This window comes from Vigna unguiculata, chromosome 10 (assembly GCF_004118075.2).
Source record: "Vigna unguiculata cultivar IT97K-499-35 chromosome 10, ASM411807v1, whole genome shotgun sequence".
NCBI lineage: Eukaryota > Viridiplantae > Streptophyta > Magnoliopsida > Fabales > Fabaceae > Vigna > Vigna unguiculata.
Window position 1 is genome coordinate 40,708,436 of NC_040288.1, and position 21,716 is coordinate 40,730,151.

At 28.1% G+C, this 21,716-nt stretch overlaps 2 protein-coding genes across 2 annotated transcripts; both read right to left on the minus strand.

Moving 5' to 3' along the window:
- Positions 1-2,668: 2,668 nt before the first annotated feature.
- Positions 2,669-7,090, minus strand: LOC114167622. The gene is made up of 9 exons (XM_028052732.1): positions 6,846-7,090; positions 6,601-6,728; positions 5,711-5,901; positions 5,348-5,629; positions 5,147-5,205; positions 4,946-4,982; positions 4,743-4,814; positions 4,267-4,594; positions 2,669-3,331 (listed from the first exon to the last, which is right to left on the minus strand). Exons 1-9 carry the CDS (start codon positions 6,928-6,930, stop codon positions 2,912-2,914), a joined length of 1,602 nt encoding a protein of 533 aa, XP_027908533.1. The 5' UTR covers positions 6,931-7,090; the 3' UTR covers positions 2,669-2,911.
- A 2,428-nt stretch (positions 7,091-9,518) lies between these two features.
- Positions 9,519-16,206, minus strand: LOC114165667. The gene is made up of 2 exons (XM_028050236.1): positions 14,230-16,206; positions 9,519-11,104 (listed from the first exon to the last, which is right to left on the minus strand). Exons 1-2 carry the CDS (start codon positions 15,911-15,913, stop codon positions 9,519-9,521), a joined length of 3,270 nt encoding a protein of 1,089 aa, XP_027906037.1. The 5' UTR covers positions 15,914-16,206.
- Between the last annotated feature and the right edge of the window lie 5,510 nt (positions 16,207-21,716).

Here is a 21,716-nt window from a genome sequence, read left to right on the forward strand (position 1 = left end):
CAAGAACAATACATTATTATAACTTGTATGAGTTGTTTTGTAATTTATTCATCATAGATTCAATTTACTCTTGTAAGACATAACCAATTATTTAGCATGTAGTACTTTGAATTTATTTCCTTTTGCATTTAACATTCTATCTACTTAAACATATTTTTATTTTATTTCAATTTTACATTTAACATTTATCAACGTAATAGTAATATATGACAAATATCCCATTTTTCTGTTATAACAATATTAAGACTTATTGTAAAGAAAAAGTAAATTATATACATCTAAGATACCATCCGTTAGTATTTTAAATATTCTATTATTCATTAATAAATGTTTATAAAATAATTTTTTAGTACTTATTGAGGAATTAAAAATATATAAAGTAATTGTATATACAAAAAAAAAATAAAGAATTTTAAATAAAAAATATATAAATCTTTTATACTAATTTAATTAGAGATGAAAATGTAGGTGATTCATGCAAAGCGCATGTAGGGTTGAAAAAAAAATGTGGAGTGAATTGAGTATTTTAATTGAGTTTTTATCGCAAAATCGTTGTAATTTGGTTGTTTCTCTGATCTTGAATGGTTATTACTGGCTTGAATTTAATTGTTATATTAAAAGTATGTGATAAATGATTATGCATGAGTGATGTGATTAATGGATTTTGGATGATGGGTTTGGTATGAACTTGACATGTGATTTAAATGAGATGGTTTGTATGGATTTAACATTTGGTTATGAATGAGAATGGGCTATAAAGGTTGGCATGAGATATTGTGTAGGGTAAACATTACTTGATTGATTGAACATGATTAATCGCATGCTAAACATTACAAGACAGACTAGAGTATTTGTTGTGCTGAACGGTCGAACCCAATTCATTTGATGCAGGCCAAAACGAAACAAACCAACCCACATTGCCATTGCCATTTCTATATTTAATTTTACTCGGGTCTATACTTTAGGGACATTATTTCTTCCCTTCAAAATTTAATAAGATACATAACTTTTAGAAACCTATTAATGAAAACATTACAGTATAGAAAATATGTTAAAAAATATCACTTCTTATAATAAATATTCCAAAGAAAAAAAAATATTAAGAATGTATACAATTCTTTCTTCCATTACTTTTCAAGAGTAAATCTAAAAAAACAAATTAAAAGAAAAAGACTTTTTCTATTTTTGAAAGTTAGAGAATTTGTTAATAATAGATTAATAACTTGTTAATATCAAAATTCTCAAATGAACTTTTATATAAAATGATTTAATGCATATCTAATCTATTATATTATTTAATATATTCAAATATGTCTTTAATGCATAAAAATATAACAAACATATGTATGACGTAAAAGTTGAAAGCAAAATAGTAAAAATAAGAGGATACAAGCATTTTAGTTAGACTATAATAGGTTGGTTAGCATTCTAGTTAGACTATAATAGTTTGGTTATTAAAACATAGTTAAAAAGCATATCAAGTTTTTCTATGGTTATGCTCAAATTTTAATTAATGCCATTTTATTTTTTGTTAAAAGAAGTTTGAAAAAGTGATGGTATCTCTTATAAAATTCACGAAAATTGTGTAGAGGAACACCAATAAAGATATGAAGCGATGGTTACTATTTTTTATTTTTATTGTAATATATAGTCTAATAATTAAAAATAAGAATACAGTTGATGAAACTTTCTTTTAATAATGAGTTTGATCAGAAAGTAAATTAGTTCTCACTTTGAAATTCCAATTTTAACTTCCTCCCTACCTTAAATAAAAGATAAGAATGATCTCAAAAGCCCATAGCATATGGTACCAAGTAATCTACAAACATTTTTATAATTATTTATATTATTCCACAGATATAAGACTTTTGAATTGAATATCATTTTTTGTAGTAACACTGCGATTATGGTTGATCTTGTTAAATTTATATAGAGTTATAGAATAAAAATCTTGCATTTTTCAACTTTGTTTTAATATAATTTTTATTTATAATATTTTGTTTATCAACCAAATGAACCAACTTTATAACTTAGAAATATTGACAGAAGGAATTAAATCCAAAATCTCTCCTATATTTCTTTTTAACTTTTCTGCTAAATCAACTTATAACTCGAATTTCCATTTCCAATGTATTATTTCAAACTAAGTAATTGGAGAATACACATTTGAAGAGGGATATTTTTCAAAAATGATTTTTTCACAAATATATTATAATAAAATTATTAAATAGAGTAACTTTTTATTTTTGTATGAAATTTTAAAAATTAAATAATAAAACTTTAAAGTTTCTTTACAAAAAATAATTATTTATCAAAGTTTATTAAATAAAACTTTGTTAAAGTATATTTTCTGTGATTTTTAACTTAAAAATTCTCTGTTGTTTCTAAAATAGAGAGATTAGAGTATTCCACAAATATAGATGCATGTAGCAAATCAGAAAGGGGAGAAATAAACCACTCATTAGGGATTCACAATTTTTTATAACTTCCTAATACATTCTTTAAATCAAAGGTGAAATATTAATAAAAAAGATGTGAGGTGGATTAATTAAATGATTGTAATACAGTAATGTATTAAGTATATAACTGTTAAAGATGATATATATAGTATACAAATCCGGTTTTTCTACTGAATTTTTTTCATGTTATTTTCTGCTGAGTATTAAAAACACATTGTTTAGTATTTTAAAGATAATTTTAATATATTTTAAAATTAATGACCATCAGTATATTTTGAAGGCACAGCAGAAAAACAACAGAAAAAATCAGTAGAGAATCCAAACTCTATAATATATACTTCACTCTCCAAAGTATAAAATACCTTCAGAGGAGTTACATCCTAGTTTAAATGATTAGTAATCATAATTCACCATCTTTAATTCTTACCAAGTTAATTAAGACCTTGCTGAAATTATAGTGTGCTATGGTGTTCTTGGTCTTGTGGAACTACATCATGGTCATGGTACTGTGGATTTACACCAGTTGTTGTTGTTGTCATAGTTTTCTTTGAAGATATCTGAACTTGTCTTTCTTTGACAAAGACAACCCACAAAATCACAGAACACATTACTGCAGTTGAAACCAACGCCAAGCCAATGTATATCTGGTGGCTGTTTATCTTGAAGGAAGGGCAATCATTGTTATTGATTTCATCAAAGGTTTCTATGACAAGAGAACAGTTTAATAGTAGAGCAAAAACTGGACCATTTCGATACAGTGAGTCACTCAAGTTGGTAGCCACCATAACCTTCGAGTACAGTGAAGGAGTCAATCTCCCCACTGTAATGCACGTACCAGATGGGGATGTATTGCATAAAAAACTCTTATATGCCTGTCGTTCAGGGAGAGAAGTTCATCAGATATATACAACACTAATCAGATATGAGTCCACTTCGTATAAATTGATATTACCTTAAATTTAAAATTTTAATCTAATAAATGTTTAATTTTTTTTATATGATGTTCGACTTTCTCATCTTTAATCAATAGTTGATATAACATAGGATTAAATATGTTTCTGGTTCCTCAACTTTTAATGGAAATTATAATTAGTCCATCTTAAAAACTTTAAATTAGTTTAATCTCTTATTTCCAGAAATACGTGAATTTAAGTTATTTCTAACTGAATTTTGTTAATTTATTTAATAATTCAAACGTGTTTCTCCGTTAATATTGAAGCAAAAATGTATCAAACAGTGGAAACAACTTAAATACTATCATGAAACGTGTTTGACACGTCAAATAAACTTAACAAAGTTAGCTTAAAATGACTAAATCCATACATTTATAAAGATGGATACTAAATTAATCTAAAGTTTCGAAGATGGACTAATTTCAATTTTCACTGAAAATTAAGGGAACAAAAATATATATTTAACCCTATAACATAGTTCAATTAGAGCTTATAAAGACAATGGAACAATGTTTAGCATATGATTAGAAAGGAGGAGTTTCTTGAGCTTAATCTTCATGTATCATTGATAAACATATCGTTGGATATCCCATATTAACCAGAGATAAAACGATTTATAACAATAACTAACTGTAAATCTTAACTTACAAGCTAATTTTGAAAGGTTAAATTAGGTTTAAATTCACTTCTTAATTCGTGTATGAACAAAATTACCATGTACAACTGTATATGGAACTGTATATGGAAACTAATGGAGTAAAACTTGTTCAGTAGATTTTGTACGTTTTATTAAGGCCTTGCATGATGGTTAAAAAAGAAAAAAGGGAGAGATGAAAACGAAGTGATGAACTTACAGTAGGTGCACCCGTTAAGGTTATTTCCAAAGTCTCACATTTCCTTTCAGTCATGTTAGGGTAAAATGGATTGCAGATGAGGGGCAAGGCTGGACCAGATTGATTGTACTTTATATCCTTATCAGCCATCGGAGGATTATCGTTGTTGGCTACATTAGTTACAAATTCATTAACCAAATTTACCACAAGGTACGAGGTGTTTTTGCTTATGTCCAAGGTTGTCTGGGTTGTTGCCTCATCCATGCAAGGAAGAAGCTTACTCAGAGCTGATTCACTTCGTGGGTGTTGAACCCATTCATCTATTGCATCACATGTGTCAGCTACACCACTAAAAAGTGAAATATAAGAAAAAGTTATTAAAATTTAGTCGTCAAAATATTATGGTGCATAATTTTAACCAAATTTGACCTAATTCCAAACATAAAAGGTTTATAAATTAAGATGAAACATGGTTGTGATAATTTGATGGAACTTACTTATGAACAACCAAAGTTAAGCTGCTCAATAAATATGTGATTGTGACCAGGATCCACCCAAACAAAAGCAAGCTGCAGTATATATTTGGAAAGAACTAAAAATTCATAAAAGAAACATAGTACTAGGAATTGAAATCACAAAAAAAATATACAATTAATTCAAGAAAAAGAAAGAAAGAAAGAAATGGAATTAAGTCACCTACATATAAACGACTACTTTCCAGCCAAAAACAGAGACCACTGCAATGAAATTAAAACAATATATAATGAGTCAAATGCTGCATGCACTTTTGTTCAAAGACCACTACATTTATTTGACACATTCTTTATTTTTTCTTTTTGCTTACAGATACAAAAATTTAAATTTTTACGTGTATCACAGTATCATTATTCTATGTACTTACTGAAGCCAATCACTGCCAAAATAAGCATCATAGAGCCAACAATGAGCAGACTCTCGCTTCTGGAATTTACAGACACTGATTCAGTAAGATGAATTCAATTTCTTAACCAAAAGCTTCACCAAATAAGCTTAAGAAAACATTATGAAATTAGTAAAACCTAAAAGATGAAACCTAGCTACAAGTAAACTAGGATTCACTCACATAGCATTAAGGAATTCCATTGAGATTCTTGCAGTTTGCTCTGCTTGACTCTTAATAATATCAGCTTGGTTGGTGAAATCTTCAGCCATTTCAATGCCTTGTTTGATATCATCCGGAAGAGTTAAACCAGCTACTTGTATGTTCTTGGCCGCTGCAAGATTGGTTATCACACTCTCAACAATATTGAATATTGAGTTTGCTTTCGTGACCAGAACATCTGAGACATCATTTGCAGTAATCTCGAAACTCTGAAGTCCAGTGTAAAGGAAAAACCCTCCAATTCTGCAACGTGGGATGAACACTAACTAACATGGATTCAAGCATGTTTCGCAAAAAATATATGAAGGGATAAAAGGGACCTACGCTGCCATGATCAAGAAGAGCACGATAAAGCTGAGTGATACTGCATAAATGGGTCGAGAGTACTCAGTCCTAGGCTTTCCCTTGCAGCAGCCACAGCAACTCAAGAAAGCTATGATGGTGAAGGAAATTGCCACCATCACAAACCACAAGACAGCAACAGCAACCGGAGGAACACCAGAAAAAGCAAGAGACTACACTCCAACCAATTTGTAGCAAGAGAATTAGAAGTTATATAGATATCTTTATCTATGTAGCACAGATACCGACACAGACACAGACACGGACATTTTAACATGTGTAGTCTTCAAAATTTGTTAGGTTATACAAAAATGAATATAATTTATCTATTTAATATCTAAAAGGCGAAAAATAATGATCATATAAAATTCGTACCTAATTAACAATATGTTGAAGTAATGTTAAAATCATGTCAGAGACAAAAAGAAACCTTATAAATTGAACACTTTACTGATACATGCCATATGAGTATCATGTGTGTGTCGATGTTTAATACGTGTCAGTGACACGAACACACCATTTATAAGGCGTGTCTGAGCTTCGTATCATGGTTAAAAGGAAAACAAGCATAAGGGAAAACTAAATTTTATAACATATGCAAAATTTTCAACATGATGTTAGGTAAATTCATGAAGATGATTGTAAACCTTGGTAGATATATTACGTATTTTACATAATGATTTGTGATATGTATGAACTCCAACTCAGAAACTAGAAACTGGGGATTTTTTTATCTTACATCTTTAAAGTAGTTGTTAGGATAGGAAGATGATTAATATTACAATGCAAAAAAGTACATGATGGCTTGTCAAAAACATAGATGTGTGGAGAAAATGAGGATGCATGTGGGTAGAAAAACAAGAGGTTCACACCATATAATAATGTGTATTGGTAATATCCCATCCACCATCGTAGTAATTGAAATTATTACTTGGGTCAATTCTGTACGTTCTTGATGCTGCTAATGGTATTATTGAGTTATTCTCATGTGCAGATTTTCCTGTGATAGACAAAATCATTTCCCATATCAACCATAACCATAATTTAAAAGCAGCTAGGAAACAACAAAGAGGTAATATTCAAAACCCGATGTGATTTTAATGTTAAAAAAGTGAACCTTTTGGGGACCCAGAATTTTCTGCATGGCATGGAGAAAAAAAGATCCATGAAAGAACAAGAATTGAAACGAGACGACGAATCATTGTGTTAATGAGGTGATGGTAGCTTCCCAATCACAATATTGGTGGTGCAATTGTGATTGGGATGCTCATAAATATGAACTTTGATTAAGTTCGTTGGGTTTATGACAATGAGAGGGGTATCTATTCAAATGATTTATGCATAGTTGAAGATGTTTTTGTTTCCCAATGGGGAAAAGGGAAAAGGATGTTGTGTTAGGAAAAGTGGAGAATGTAAACAGAACAGAAGCTATAGTTAGATATCATGGTATCTACAAAATTTGTTAATGTTTCAATTTAGTAAAAGGAAATCCAATCCACAACATACGGTTTTTGGTTATGTTTAAGGTTAGAAATCTAATCGTATTACTGCTTTCAAACATAGGAGGCACAACCATTTGACTTAAATAGAAAATTTTGTTGAGAAGGGAAAAATTTATTGGGGAGATTTTATATCTCTTGATTTTCAATCTTTGAGTTCATAAATTCTTTCTAACATAGAAATTCAGTATATATTTTAATAAAATCCCCTTTTTATCATGTTCAATACATTATATATATATTATATATTTTTTTCTTGATCTGAATTAATGATATATTTAAAAATAAAGGCATATTTACACTAAGAAAATATCAAATTGAAAAATAGTTTCATTAAATATATTTTTTAAAATGTCACATACAAATTTCATTCGTAATTCGTGATCTTTGGTTTGATTCATGACATAAAACTAAAATACATTATATATATATATATATATATATATATATATATATATCAACAATATAATAACTCAAAAATAATGTCTTAAACCATTCACATAATTTATTTACACTACTAAAATAAATTCATATTTTCTATCAATTTTGTTTTGAATTTTTGTTAGGAAATACTTATAAATTTTGTTATGAAAAAAAAAATTGTAGGAAATTGCTGCTAATTGTTTTGCAAAATATTTTGTATAAAACACTTTTCACAATAAATTTTGTAAGAAATCATTGCAAATTCTATAATTTTGTAGGAAATAATTACCCACGAAGGAATTAGCTATCAATTAAAATTCTTATAAAAAATAGTAGAAAAAGTTTTTTCTTACAAATTTATTAAAAAAATTTCTAAGAAAAAACTTTTTCAATAAATTTGCAAAAAAAATTCTAATGTAATATGAAAAGTTTTAATGGTTAAGATTAAAAGAATCACTATTCATTCGATTTACGATGCCACTAGCACCTTTATCTATCCTAAAGGAATCTCATTAAAGTTCTATTATCAAGACTATCAATTCTTTTCCAATTGAAAGAGTAAATTAATTTTTTTTATCGTAATTCTTGTTTTCTTAAAAAAAAAAAAAATTCTCGAACTGGAAAATTAAACTCTCAATAATATATCATTATAATCCTAAACTCACACATATTTATCTTTTATCAAATATGTTTTTATAATTTATATTCATTATTTTTTATTAATGTGTATTTACGTATTTATTATAAAATAAAAATACCATAACTATTTTACTAGAATAACTTTATACATAAAAATAATTAAAAGTGAATAAATTATGTAAACAATAATTACATCATTATTTTAAACTAACGTGTAGTGATACATTAGGCACACAAGGAATCCACGTGAAGAATATTAGAGTCGCGTGTGCATCCATGATGGAAAAGATTCTAAATCATTAGAACAAAGTAAATTAATTGGCTTTCTAATCATTAATTACAAGCACCTAACCTAACCACATTCCCAAGTAACCAATAGTTATGCTTCACATCACCATTAACGGAAAGTATGATTTAACAAAAGCTAATATGTATTATTATAATATGTAAAAGTACATTAATATATAGAGAAGTAACGACTTTTACTCTGTAATTTTTTATCTATCTTATGTCTTATTCAGCTCTTATATAACTATTTATTTTTTGTTTTTATTATTTATATTTATACATATAAAGAATTTATTTGATGTTTACATTTATTTTTTAATTTTATTCTTTAAATAATATTTTTTAAAATTAAAAGGGTTAAATATTTTTTTGATCCCTTAATTTTCAGTAAATTTTATAATTAGTTTATTTCAAAACTTTGAACCAATTTAGTCATTCATCTTTCGAAATACTGTGGATTTAGTTCTTTTAATAAAATTTTATTAAGTTTATTTAACATTTTAAATGCGTTTCATAGTAATATTTGACTTAACATTAAAGCAAAAATGTGTCAAAGAATATAAACAATTCAAATACAATCTTGAAATGCGTACGAAACATTAAATAAACTTAACAAAATTTGATTAAGAGGACTAAATTCACGTATTTCGAAAGATGAATGGCTAAATTGGTCTAAAGTTTCGAAATGGACTAATTCTAAAATTCACTGAAAGTTAAGGGACAAAAACATATTTAACCCAAATTAAAATAACTATTTTATCAATTTTAGCCAAATTATGCTGGACTCGATGATCATAAATACCCAAAGAAAGAAAACATAATAACATATACATGATATGAAAAAAAAAATCAGTTTCAATACAATATTTATACTACAAATATTCGTATACCTTTACTCTATAAATGAGAGTATAAAAGTAAAAAAAAAAAAAAGAACATAATCACTGTGAAGTGTTACTAAAATTGTATTTACAACTATATACAGAGCAAAAGGCTTGCAAGGTCATCAAGAGCAAGAGCAAGATGGTGGCAAGGAACGTAAGAACCTTCCATGAACTAAACACGTAAGTCGTCATCAACTTCACGACTTTAACCTTCAATCTACAGTTATAATACTTGTTAACATCTTCAATCACCTTATCCAGCAATGCTTCCTTCGATAATCTCAATGATTTGCTCATCCCATTCCACATATCAGCCACTTCTTCATCACTCTTCAAATGGTTCCGAATGATCCCTTTTTCTCTCAGAATTCTTGCATCTTCCTCAGAATCTATAATCCCGTTCATCAACTCAGTGAAACGGGTTATTACCAGTGGCCCTGATGCAACCGATGCTTCGTATGCAACCAAATTTTTCAGGAAAACTTTAGTATTAGCGTCCAAACAAACCGTGGGAAGGTAAAACATGCATGTTTTTTCGTTAAAACTGATGTTTGATATGCTGTTGGTGGGTAAGAAACGAACACCAGAATTCACGAGTTCTGTGACTGAAGGAATGGTGATTTCCTCTATCAAGGGTTGCTTGTTCATGAGACTTTTGGAGGATCTTGAACTCACACTTTCTTCTTCGTTTTGAGAGCTAAATATGTATTGTTTCATGATTTTCCATGGCAACTTAACGAAGACTTTCATAGGGTTAGATAAAAGTACCTTCTTTATTACATTCACTGGCCCCATGTTGAAATTTGAAAGCTGCTTCCACAGTTCTGTGAAGAGTTTCTTATTAACTTGTCTGGAATCAGTGTTTGATTCTTCGTTTTCTTCTTCTTCTTCAAGCTCAGCTTCAATTGTATCTTCTCGTTCCAACAACATCTCCGGAACAAGAACAATCATGTGATATAAGAAATCTAGAAGATGTGCTCTCTTTGAGACTTGAACAGTGTTCTGATATTCTTCTTCCACGATCTTGAAAGGAGAAATCTCTTTGAACAAGGCAATGATCATCGAGATCAACACTTCATCTGCTGCTTCCAGCGATGAGAATTTGAGCTCCAACATCTTTCTCAGCACAAACAATGGTATTTGATTCTCAAGCATCACAACATCCCTCAAAACTGCGTTGTGATGAGATGATTTGACTGCCATTTTTGTACGATCTTGGAGGAACTCGAGCAAAAACGAGGCATCAACTGCCATCATCAGCACCAATGTTTCCCCGTTGAAATCCAAGAACTTGTGGTGGCATGCTCGAATCCTTTGCTCCAACTTGGATAATTGGTTGATGAGATTATCCAGGTTAGGGTTTTGTAATTGCTTCAGGAACCTTTTTGCTGCTGCAAGCTTGTGTATCTGCATCTCGTACAGTTCTGAACGCCAATAATGGTATGGACCAAGAGCAACTTGTTGAGGAATGTATGAATCTGGATCACATGCTTTAAGGAGCTTTGGAACGCTGAAAATGGACACTGGGAATTCACCATCTTCATCAAGTTCTTCTTCTAGGGTTCTACGGATTTGGATGATCCATTGGATCTCATCAAAGTTAGACTTTGAATCGATAGACATAACTGATTTCAGAGAAGACATTTATGATATTAATGCAAAATCCAAAGCTGTATTTATGACCTTTTTTGGAAAATCCTAGGTATTATAACACATAAGAAGATTAAGGTTACGATGATAGTTATATATTTATATCTAAGAATGAAAATTAAGTATCATTAGGAGCTCTCTCATTTATGTCATTTCAATTATGGTGACATTTTAAAGTTTATTAATTATTTTGTCATCAGATAAAAATTTATATAATAACACAAAAACATATAGATTATACCAAATCAGAATAAAAATTATATTTCACCAAACATAGATAAATTATAGTAGTCGATCAATCTTTTGTTTCACTTGTTTTTCCCTCAAACAAATGTTTTTTTCAGTTCTTATTTTTGAAAGTCGTTGCCCTTTACAATACACAAGTTGGAACAACCATTGATATATACTTTGAAATTTTAAATCGCTTTCACTTGGAAACTTGGATCTCCCATGTTTTACGTAGGTTTGTGTTACCTTAATTTTTTTTAACAATATAATATATGTGCTCAATGTGAATGAGAAAAACGAGCAATGTAAGAACAATGATAAAGTTTTTAGAATAAAGGAAAAAAGTGAAGTTTGTTTTTGCATGTTGAGCCCTCACTTTCAATTAAATAGTTTTATTAATTTAAAGATTGAAAGATTTCTTTGACCATAAGAAAAGGTAAAACATGTAATCTCTGCCACTTTGCTTTTAAATAATGTATAATTATGAAGTTGGCTTGTTGCCATAATTCTCGTAATTAAAGTGTCCATTTCATGACATAACTCATGATGAGCAATCCCACTTTCATTAAAAAAAAATGTATACAACATTTCAACTATACCTTTATTTTCTGGCTAAAGTTGTATATAAAGGTAAGATTTAACTTTAATAAAAATATACCACTTTGTGCAAGGAAAATGTTCCGTTTCCGATCCAAGTTCGTCCATCAGTCATCGTTAGGAACAACCACCGCATTCCTAAAGGTATTATCCGTTTTTGAGCGTTTAAGTTTCGTCACGATTTTGTCCTTGTCCTTAAAGAGTGTCTTAGAAGGTGGAGGGAGATATGATTATTTAAACTTTACTCGACCTCGACTTCTAAGCGATATGAGACTTATGTACTGGAGTAGAAAATAATTAGTATAATTGGCTGAGAAAATAAAGATATATTTCTAAATTTTTTTGGGGTTTTCTTTATTATTAGTTAAACTCAACGCTTCATTCTTTGATCTTATCAAACGGATAAGATATGTTTTAGAAGGGATACACATGCTTTTATTTATTTCATTTAAACTTTGAATATTTCAGTTTTTACATTCTAGTGGGGCTTTACTTCTTATAATAATTTTGAAGTGATGCGTAAGATTATACTATAATATAAGGTTGGATCATATTGTTATTTTTTTTTTCTGACGTAAAAGAATGTCGAAGTTTAAATAAAATGGCATGGAGGAGAGTATATAGAGAGATAATACGTATAAGTTTCTATCAAGATATAACTTTTCAATTAAATATGCACAACTACATTTATTCTTTTTTTTTTCTTTCGAAAAACGACTTTAGATGATCGATATACACACTTGAAAATGATATTTTAGCCAATTATTATTTAATTTATCTTACAATGTTACCAATTAACTGGATAGAGATCTGTTTTTCTTTTTTTATTCCTTCCATCCATCTAAAAATATTTACAAATGTATCTAAGAATCAAATTTAAAATTTGTGTAAAAAAAGGGAAATCAAATTTTAAGTTACTAGTATGTATGGACACTCTCATTATCATTTATGAAAAAATAAATTGTATATATTCTCAGATTAAGGTCTAAACGGATAAGTCTTAACTTATATATATAATTATTGTTCCTCATGCACAGCATGGGATAGAATATTATATCAATGAAAACGCCCAAAGAACTAATTTACTCAGACAAAATGATGTTTTGACAACCCAACCACCTTTTAGTATCTTGATAAAGAATAATGTAGTGATAACTAAAAAAATAATAATTTATAATTATAAAGAATTTAAAGTTATTGGGCTATGAAGATTTCATTATCAAGTGATTGTCCGAAAATGTATTAACAGACCACGTTGTTAACTACAACAAGTGACTGAAATTTTAAAAAATAAGGTACAAAACAGAATATCTTGAAAAAAAACAGGAAAAATGAACATAATCTTCTTGAAATGACTTTAAGTATTGAAACAAGAGGAATCATATTCTTCATCACCAACCAACTGACATACATATCAAAACAAACCTAAATTTATTATTGTTTTTTTATCTTATCAACATTAAAAATAAATTTATATTGAGTATTATATTTTTTTAATATATTTCAAAACATTAAAGTTAGTACTAATGCTAAAGGCAAGAACATCCGTTCGGATATTCATTAATAAAATTTGCAACGGTAAATTGATATATGCAGATATCTATTATTCGTGACATATCTATTATTCGTGAACAGTGGATAATAAATATTTTAATATTCATTTATAAATTGATTATGTGAAATATTATACTATTTATTTGTATATGTGAGCATCCATTATCAAAAAATTAAAATTTAATTTAACTTTTATTACGTTAGATTTAATTAAAATTATTTTATTTTATTTTATTAGGTTAAATATATTAAAACTAAAAATTAATTTATATTACATATTTATTTTTTTAATTTTATTTAAATTTTATTTTAAAAATTTATAAAATAGTTTTTTTTTTTAAATATTTGCTGATATTTGTAGATTTTAAAAAATTTGTGATTATTTTTTCGGATTTGATAGTAAATAAAAATTATGCTTGTCCGACTTACCAACTTATATTTTAAGATGAAAAATATTCTTTGACACTATTTGACAATTATTTAACAATTTATATAAGGGTAAAATAGTCTTTAATAAAAATTAACTTTTATATTTTTAGAAAAAATAGAAAATAAATAGTTACATGAATAATGTCAAATGACATTAAAAAAGAAAATGATTTCAAAATACTATGTACAATAAAGATATGATGAAAAAAAAAGTGAAAAAATCTAAAATTTATAACAACATGAATCTGGGTTATACAGTAAAAGAAAAAAGTCCATTTATTAATACTTGAGATCTGATGAGACACGAATTAATCAGTGGAATTCAGTGCAGATCGAAAAAGACGACTGCAAGTGTAGACAGAGCAGAAAGCTTGCAGAGCCATCAAGAGCAAGAGGCAAATGGCAGCAAGAAAAGTCAAAAACTGCCATGAACTAAACACATAACTCTTCATGAACTTCACAACCTTAACCTTCAATCTACAGTTATAATACTTGTTAACATCCTCAATCACCTTGTCCAATTCTCTCACCCTCGACACTCTCAACGACTTGCTCATTCCATTCCACAGCTTCGCCACCTCTTCATCACTCTTCAAATGGTTCACAATGATCCCTTTTTCTCTCAGAACCCTCGCATCTTCCTCCGAGTCTACGATCCCGTTCATCAACTCAGTGTAACGGGTTATTACCAACGTCCCCGATGCAACCGATGCTTCATACGCCACCAAGTTTCTCAGAAAAACCCCACTGTTCACGTCCAAACCAATTCTGGGAAGGTAAAAAGTTCGCGTTTTGCCGTCAAAATTGATGTTTGATACGCTTCCGGTGGTCGCTGCAAAACGAACACCACAATTCAAGAGCTCTGTGACAGAAGGAATGGTGATTTCCTCCACCGAGGGTAGCTTGTTCATGAGACTTTTGAAGGATCTTGAACTCGCACTTTCTTGAGAGAAGAAGAAATATTCAACCGGTTGCTTCAGAAGCTTCAGTCCTGGAACATTGGACACGATTTTCCATGGCAACTGAACAAACACTTTGAGAGGTTTAGATAAAATTACCTTCTTTATTAACTTCACTGGCCCTTTGTTTAACTTCGAAAGAAGCTTCCATATTTCACTGAAGAATTGCTTAACATGGCTGGAATAATCTGAGCTTTTTTCTTCATTTTCATGTTTTTGTTCTTCTTCTTCTTCTTGAACCTCACCTTCGATTGTGTCTGGTTGCTGTTCCAACTTCGGCACTATCACATCGTACAAGAAATCTAGCAGATGCACGCTCTCTGAGACCTGAATGTTTGGATACTCCTCCATCATTTTAAAAGGAGAAATCTCTTTGAACAACCCTATGAACATCATGCTCAGCATTTCATCAGCAGATTCCAGCGACGAGAATTTGAACTCCAGCATCTTTCTTAACACGAACAACGGGATTTGATTCTCGAGCATCACAATGTCCCTCAAAATTGCATTGTGAGCTGATTTCTTCCCAGCATAGTCCACCAAATGCGACATGCTGGAGGAAACCCTCTGCACCTTCGCTCCTTCCTGCATGGCATAAACCTGAAGAAACTCGAGCAAGAACGACGCATCAACCGCCATCATCCACACCAGTGTTTCCCCGTTGAAATCCAGGAACTTGTGGTAGCACGATCGAACCCTTTGCTCCAACTTGGTCAATTGATCGATTAGGGTATCCAAGTTGCAGCTTTGGAGATGTTTCTGGAATCTTTTTGCTGCTGCAAGCTTGTACCTTTGCATCTCGTATAGCTCGGGACGCCAATAATGGTAAGGACCAATCGCAACCTGTTGCGGGACGTAAGAATCAGGATCACTTGCCATGAGAAGCTTGGGCACACTGAAGATGGATACTGCAAATTCACCACCGTCTTCCTCGAGCTCTTCTTCTAGGGTTTTGCGGATGTGAATCACCCATCGATGTTCATCGAAGGTTGATTTGGAATGATCGTTTGACATGGTGGATCTTAGAGAAGACATTTTGAAAAGGTTGCAGAAAAACTTTGCAGTTTTTAAATCTTCGGTGTTGTGTTCATCATGAAAGGAGAGTTATTGGAACTTTATTAGGTGGTTGAAGCTTCATTAGAGCCAACCATGGAACCATTTTTTATTACTTTCCAATAAACTATTAGCAATGAATTACTCATGCGCAGTTTATTAAGTACACGTTAATGAACCCTAGGCAAGAAAAAAAGTTGATAGCAGTGACTTTCTTTGAATTTGAAGTCATCTCAATCGACTCAGAAGTGGGAACATAGTTTAAACGTGTTTCATGTACCATATCATTTTCATGTTAATTAATTATTTTACTGTATATAAGTAATTTTCTGTTAAATTTTCACTTGGTGTTATGTGAAAAAAGTTGTTACTTCATTATATAGGTGGACCTTGATTTGATAATTTTAAATAGAATTTAATCAATATAAAATATGTTAAAAGAATTATTAAATAGTTTGTAGATATTAATTGTTAATATCAACTTGTTGAATAGAATAGAGCAAATGATTGATGTTCACCATGGATATAAATTTGTCGCCTACATCTTATTTATGTCTTTCTCAATTAAAATTAATATCTCGTTTAAAAGGATTCCTTTGTAGAATCCATTTTTTTTTCTTATACAAATTAACTCAGTCCCTCTATATATATATATATATATATATATATATATATATATATATGATACACAATGGAAGATGAAGGATGTTAAGTGGTTAAAATTAGGTTGAAATTGAATGCAGAGCACATATGTATTATATTTTAAATTAGAAGTCAATTTTGATGGTTGTATCACGTAGACAAATAGGGCTATCACACATTGTTATACAAAATTTAGTGTATAAATGTGAAGAAATGAGTTTAAGTATATTACTCAACCTTATAAAATCAATCAAATTGTAAGGTGTTTGCATCATTTTATAATGTAAATTGACATTATTTCTAGTCAAAATAGGAGTTTCAGTACCTATATATTTCAAACATGAAATTAGACATTAATAAGTGTTTTGATGTAGCGAGTATAACAATAAATCCAATAAAGAATAGATTTCACTATAATAGGATCTCATCCATGACTCTAATATTGTAGAGTGTAAGTCAAACTCAATCTTACAAATTGGCTTGTAAAGATGATGTTGCACTCAACCTTACAACCCGTTATATCTATATATCTCAAGCGTGAGATTAGACAATAATAAATAGTCCTATATGACCAATATAGCGGGTAGAACAATAAACTCAATCATAGGCATGAGGGATCTACTTCTTATTTGTAATCTTTGTTTCTTTGCTTTTGTGATGATTGTGAGATACTACTCTATGTGAATAATGATGAAGGAAAGTCATAGCATTTTTTTTTAATTTATTTATTATTGTTTATGGGTTGAGATAACCTAATTACCTTCTATTAAAATATGTGTTCTTGCTGATAAAAAAAATAATAAAATTTTATAGTTAATTTTTTTTATTCATCCCTCAATTTAACTTTCTATTTTATTTTTCAATTACATAGAAAAATCATAATATTTTGAATTTAATAAAAAAGAAAAATACAATAAAAATATTTTCATAAACATATCATTACCAACGAGATAACTATAATCACCTCCAATAGTAAAATAAATTAAAAAAAAACGTTGAATAATGATAACTTGTAATGAAAATTTTTTATATCATTAAATATAAAATTGATTTGTTAAAATAAAATTATTTAATAATTTTTATATTATTTGATATGATACTTCATTAGTCATTTTAATTATAAAAAGTTAATTTAATTTGAATCTTGTTGTACTATATTTCTTTAAACCATAATAGTGTTATAATATTCATATTTTTAATGTAATTTTATTTAAATATGTTACAACTACATTAAAATTGTTTAATTATTTGATTATTTTATAACTTTTTTTTATGTATTAATTATAGTTACATAATATTTATGGATATTTTTTCTTCTAAATAAATCAAAACTATATTAATAGTTATTAAGGTCAGTCACCGTTAATTATAAACTTTATACTTATTAATTTACATTAATGACTTAAGGGCACGGTTAACATTCTCTTAATTTATATTAGCATTTTAATTTTTCATTAAATAAATTTTGAATAATGAAACCTTAATTTAACATTAAATCGTTTTCTGTGTGCGTCTTTTTGTTTAATTTAGTTGGTATTACATTTTTCTCCTTACGCTTATTTATTTGGTAAAAGAAGAAATAGGAAAAAAAAATGCATTATTAGTTGGCAACTTGCAATTATCTTCTTTCTTTTAGCTATGAAAACTTTGAAGAAATTGGGATAAAGTAGAGAATTTAAAACATGATAGCTACGCGATCAAAAAATATGTCACCTTGTATTAAAAAATTCTATTCACCAAAGTGATACACAAAGTTGAACAAAACTCAACCATACAAATTTTATTATATTTTACCACTGATCAATGCGCGTTAGAAGTTATCTTAATAAAAATAGTAATTAACTTTTAACTGGTATTTTATATCACCGCGCCATAAAATTTATTTGGAATAAAATAAATCCTTATTAACACAAATTCTCGAGAAAAATAATAATACCCAGATTATTTTTTACTAATGGTGATTAAAAGTTCTTTTAAGTAAGACAATAATGAATCAAATGAAACTCAATTAATAACTCCTACTGAATTTGTAAAAACAAAACGAAACTTGTATCCAATGTTTCCATAATAATTTGTTTAATAGGAAAAGTAAGTAGACAAAAGATGAATCGTGGATAACTGCAACAAAATTAAAAATTTAATAACTCGAAAGAAATGTATTTATTTATTTATTTATTTGTACTAAAATAAAACTTATAAAACTAAAATATATTAAATTACAAAATTTTCATGACGTTAAAAACATGATATTTTTTAAGGTGGCATGTTACTTTACCATACATATGGTTTTCTCAGTTTTAAAAAGTTAAAATATTTTTTTCTAAAATAAACTGATATGAATTTTATGTTAACAAAATACAGAATTTTTTTATATAATTTTCCCATTTTAAAAATTTGTTAAAAAATAAATAAATTTTATCACATGTTTTAAAATAATGAATAATTTGTATAAACAAAAGAAAAATATTAGGACTAAAAATATGTTTTTATTCTATACATTTAGATGCAAAATTGGAATTCGTCCATGTTCGAAACTTTAATATATTTTGATTTTCCAACTTTTAAAATTAATGGATATAGTTTGCTTAACTCAAAAGTGTTAACATTTTTTACATGTTACACGACTATCAAGACTAATATTTGAGTTAAAATATGTCAAACAACTTCTATATTAACCCAAAACACCATGTGATATGTTAAAAAAAAAAAATAATTGGGTTAAAAGAATTATGTCTATTCATTCTTAAAATTTGAGTATGTTATTGTATCAAAGTTTAGACAAATTCCAATTTTATGTTAAAATTTAAGAACTAAAAATATATTTAACAAAAAAAAATATATAAAAAACATATTTATAACATTTCAACAAAATATTTAAATCAAAAGATTAATTTACCAATTTACCTTTTTCGTTCAACTCAATTCGAAATTTTCAACTCTTCTTAAAATTATAGAGAATTATTTCATTTATCTCATTATTAATTTTTCTTATTCTAATATTCCTTAAAAATATTGAATTTTTTCATAATTCTTATAATGTAAATCAATTAAAAACACCGGGCATCTACAATTTAAGGAGACTAATTACTTCATCCATTGAAGAAAGAATAAATTCTGGATTTTATTATTAATTAAGTTATTTTTCATCAATAAAAAAGGTAAGTACATGTTTTTGCACGAGGCGCATGTTAGAGTACGTTAGTATTGAAGGCATGTTTATCTATTGAATGTTTGTGTTGAAGCTAAAAAAATGATGGTACAACGTTATTTTGGAAAGTGCTACAGTTTTGTACATAGTTGGTTGAGCAACTTGTCACGTTGTCTTGCCAGAAAAAAGTGTCCCATTTGTGCAACTGTCGTTCTAGCTTTTATGTTAGTTGTTCATAATGTTTGTTGAGTTAGGTTTTCTCAACCACCACACACACCATCATTAGTAATAAGAAAAGTGATTTTGGAAACTTCCATATCTACACCTTAATGTTTCCTTTGGAGCCCAACAAATGGATGAAAAGAAAAGTGAAGAAAATACCAAACAAATTAAAGGTGTGATTAATTTTTGCAAAATATATATATATATATATATATATATATATATATATATATATTATATTGTTTAATAAGATCTCAATTTTCGTCAATTTTCACTAATACAGAAAATACATTTTATGACAGGTAAAAAGAAGTTACTATAACAGGTATTTTAGCTCATAGTTACAAGAGTCATAGAAAGTGTGTTCTTTCTATGACATCGCAAAGACTTGTCATAATAAGTTCAACTTACTATAATAGATATACTTAGGTCAGTCATAGTAAATTTAAAGTAACTAAGATAGTTAATGTAAAAATCCATCATAGTAAGCTCGATTTTATTTTTATTTTTTTTTACCATTTTCCTCTTTATTCAATTCACCTACAAGTATATTTCATATCACCAGAACAAACAATTATCAAGCAAATCAATTCCATAAGTTAAATTGTTCAATACTCTTTAAAACATGAAATTTTATATATAAACCTACAACACTCTTACAAATACTTTCCAAAAAATTGTAGAGTACTATAAGTCTAAGATTTATAAAAGTTATGAGCAACACTTAAAAGGAACACATTTGTTTAATTTAGTCTTTTTTTTTCTAATATTATTTAAATAATTTAAATAGTTAACGAATAATGAGCCCGTGTATGCTATGTGTCAATATTTTATTTTTTATTTTTCTCAATTTCAAAAAAAAGTGTATATGTGTCAAGCCAACATCATATCACGTGACAGTAACAATGTTATATGTCAGAGTCAGTGTTACATGTAAAAGTCTTATCCTTAGTTTAATTCATAAATTCGTTATTTTTGTTTAATTCAATCTAATTTTTTTTAAATTGAACAATTTTTTCCTTTTTTTTTAAATTGAAACTCAATTTAATTTTTATATAAACATTATACAGTTTTTATTAAAATATTTATAACTTAGTTTAGAGTTGATTTAAAATTATAATGAAAATTTAGAAGTAAGAACTAACACCATTGGGTTAAAATTTTTAGAAGTTAAAAGTTATAAAACATTTAATAATTTATGTGATTTTTAGGTTAAAATTCAATTAAACTATTTAATGCTTTATGTGATTTTTAGGTTAAAAATCAATTAAATAATCTAACCTAAAAATCATAATAACATTTATATAAAAGTTAACTTTCGTCTTAATTTGAGAAGGAACAAAATTATTCAATTTTTTAAACTAAAACTGAATTGAACAAAAATAACGAATATAAAGATCAAATTGAATAAAAAACATTCGCATGTCTCATTGATCCTAACACATAACACTACTAACTTAATACATGAACATTTTTTTAATTAAAAAAATTAAAAATCATAAACTATCGGTCAATTATTAGCAAAATTGACTAAATTAAACAAAATTAACTATAATTGAATCTTATGGAAAAAAACCAGAACTCAATTAACAAAATCGAACAAAAATAATATTTTAACCTTAAAATAATCTTTAGTCAAAATCGTTTAAATATTACAAGTATAAATTAGTCAATTTGGGTAATTGATTTTACTCATGCAAGTTTTAATAGTTTCAATTAAATTTGTTTAAGCTTTGATTGCTTTTGGAATTTTATTTGCAAATATGCACAGGA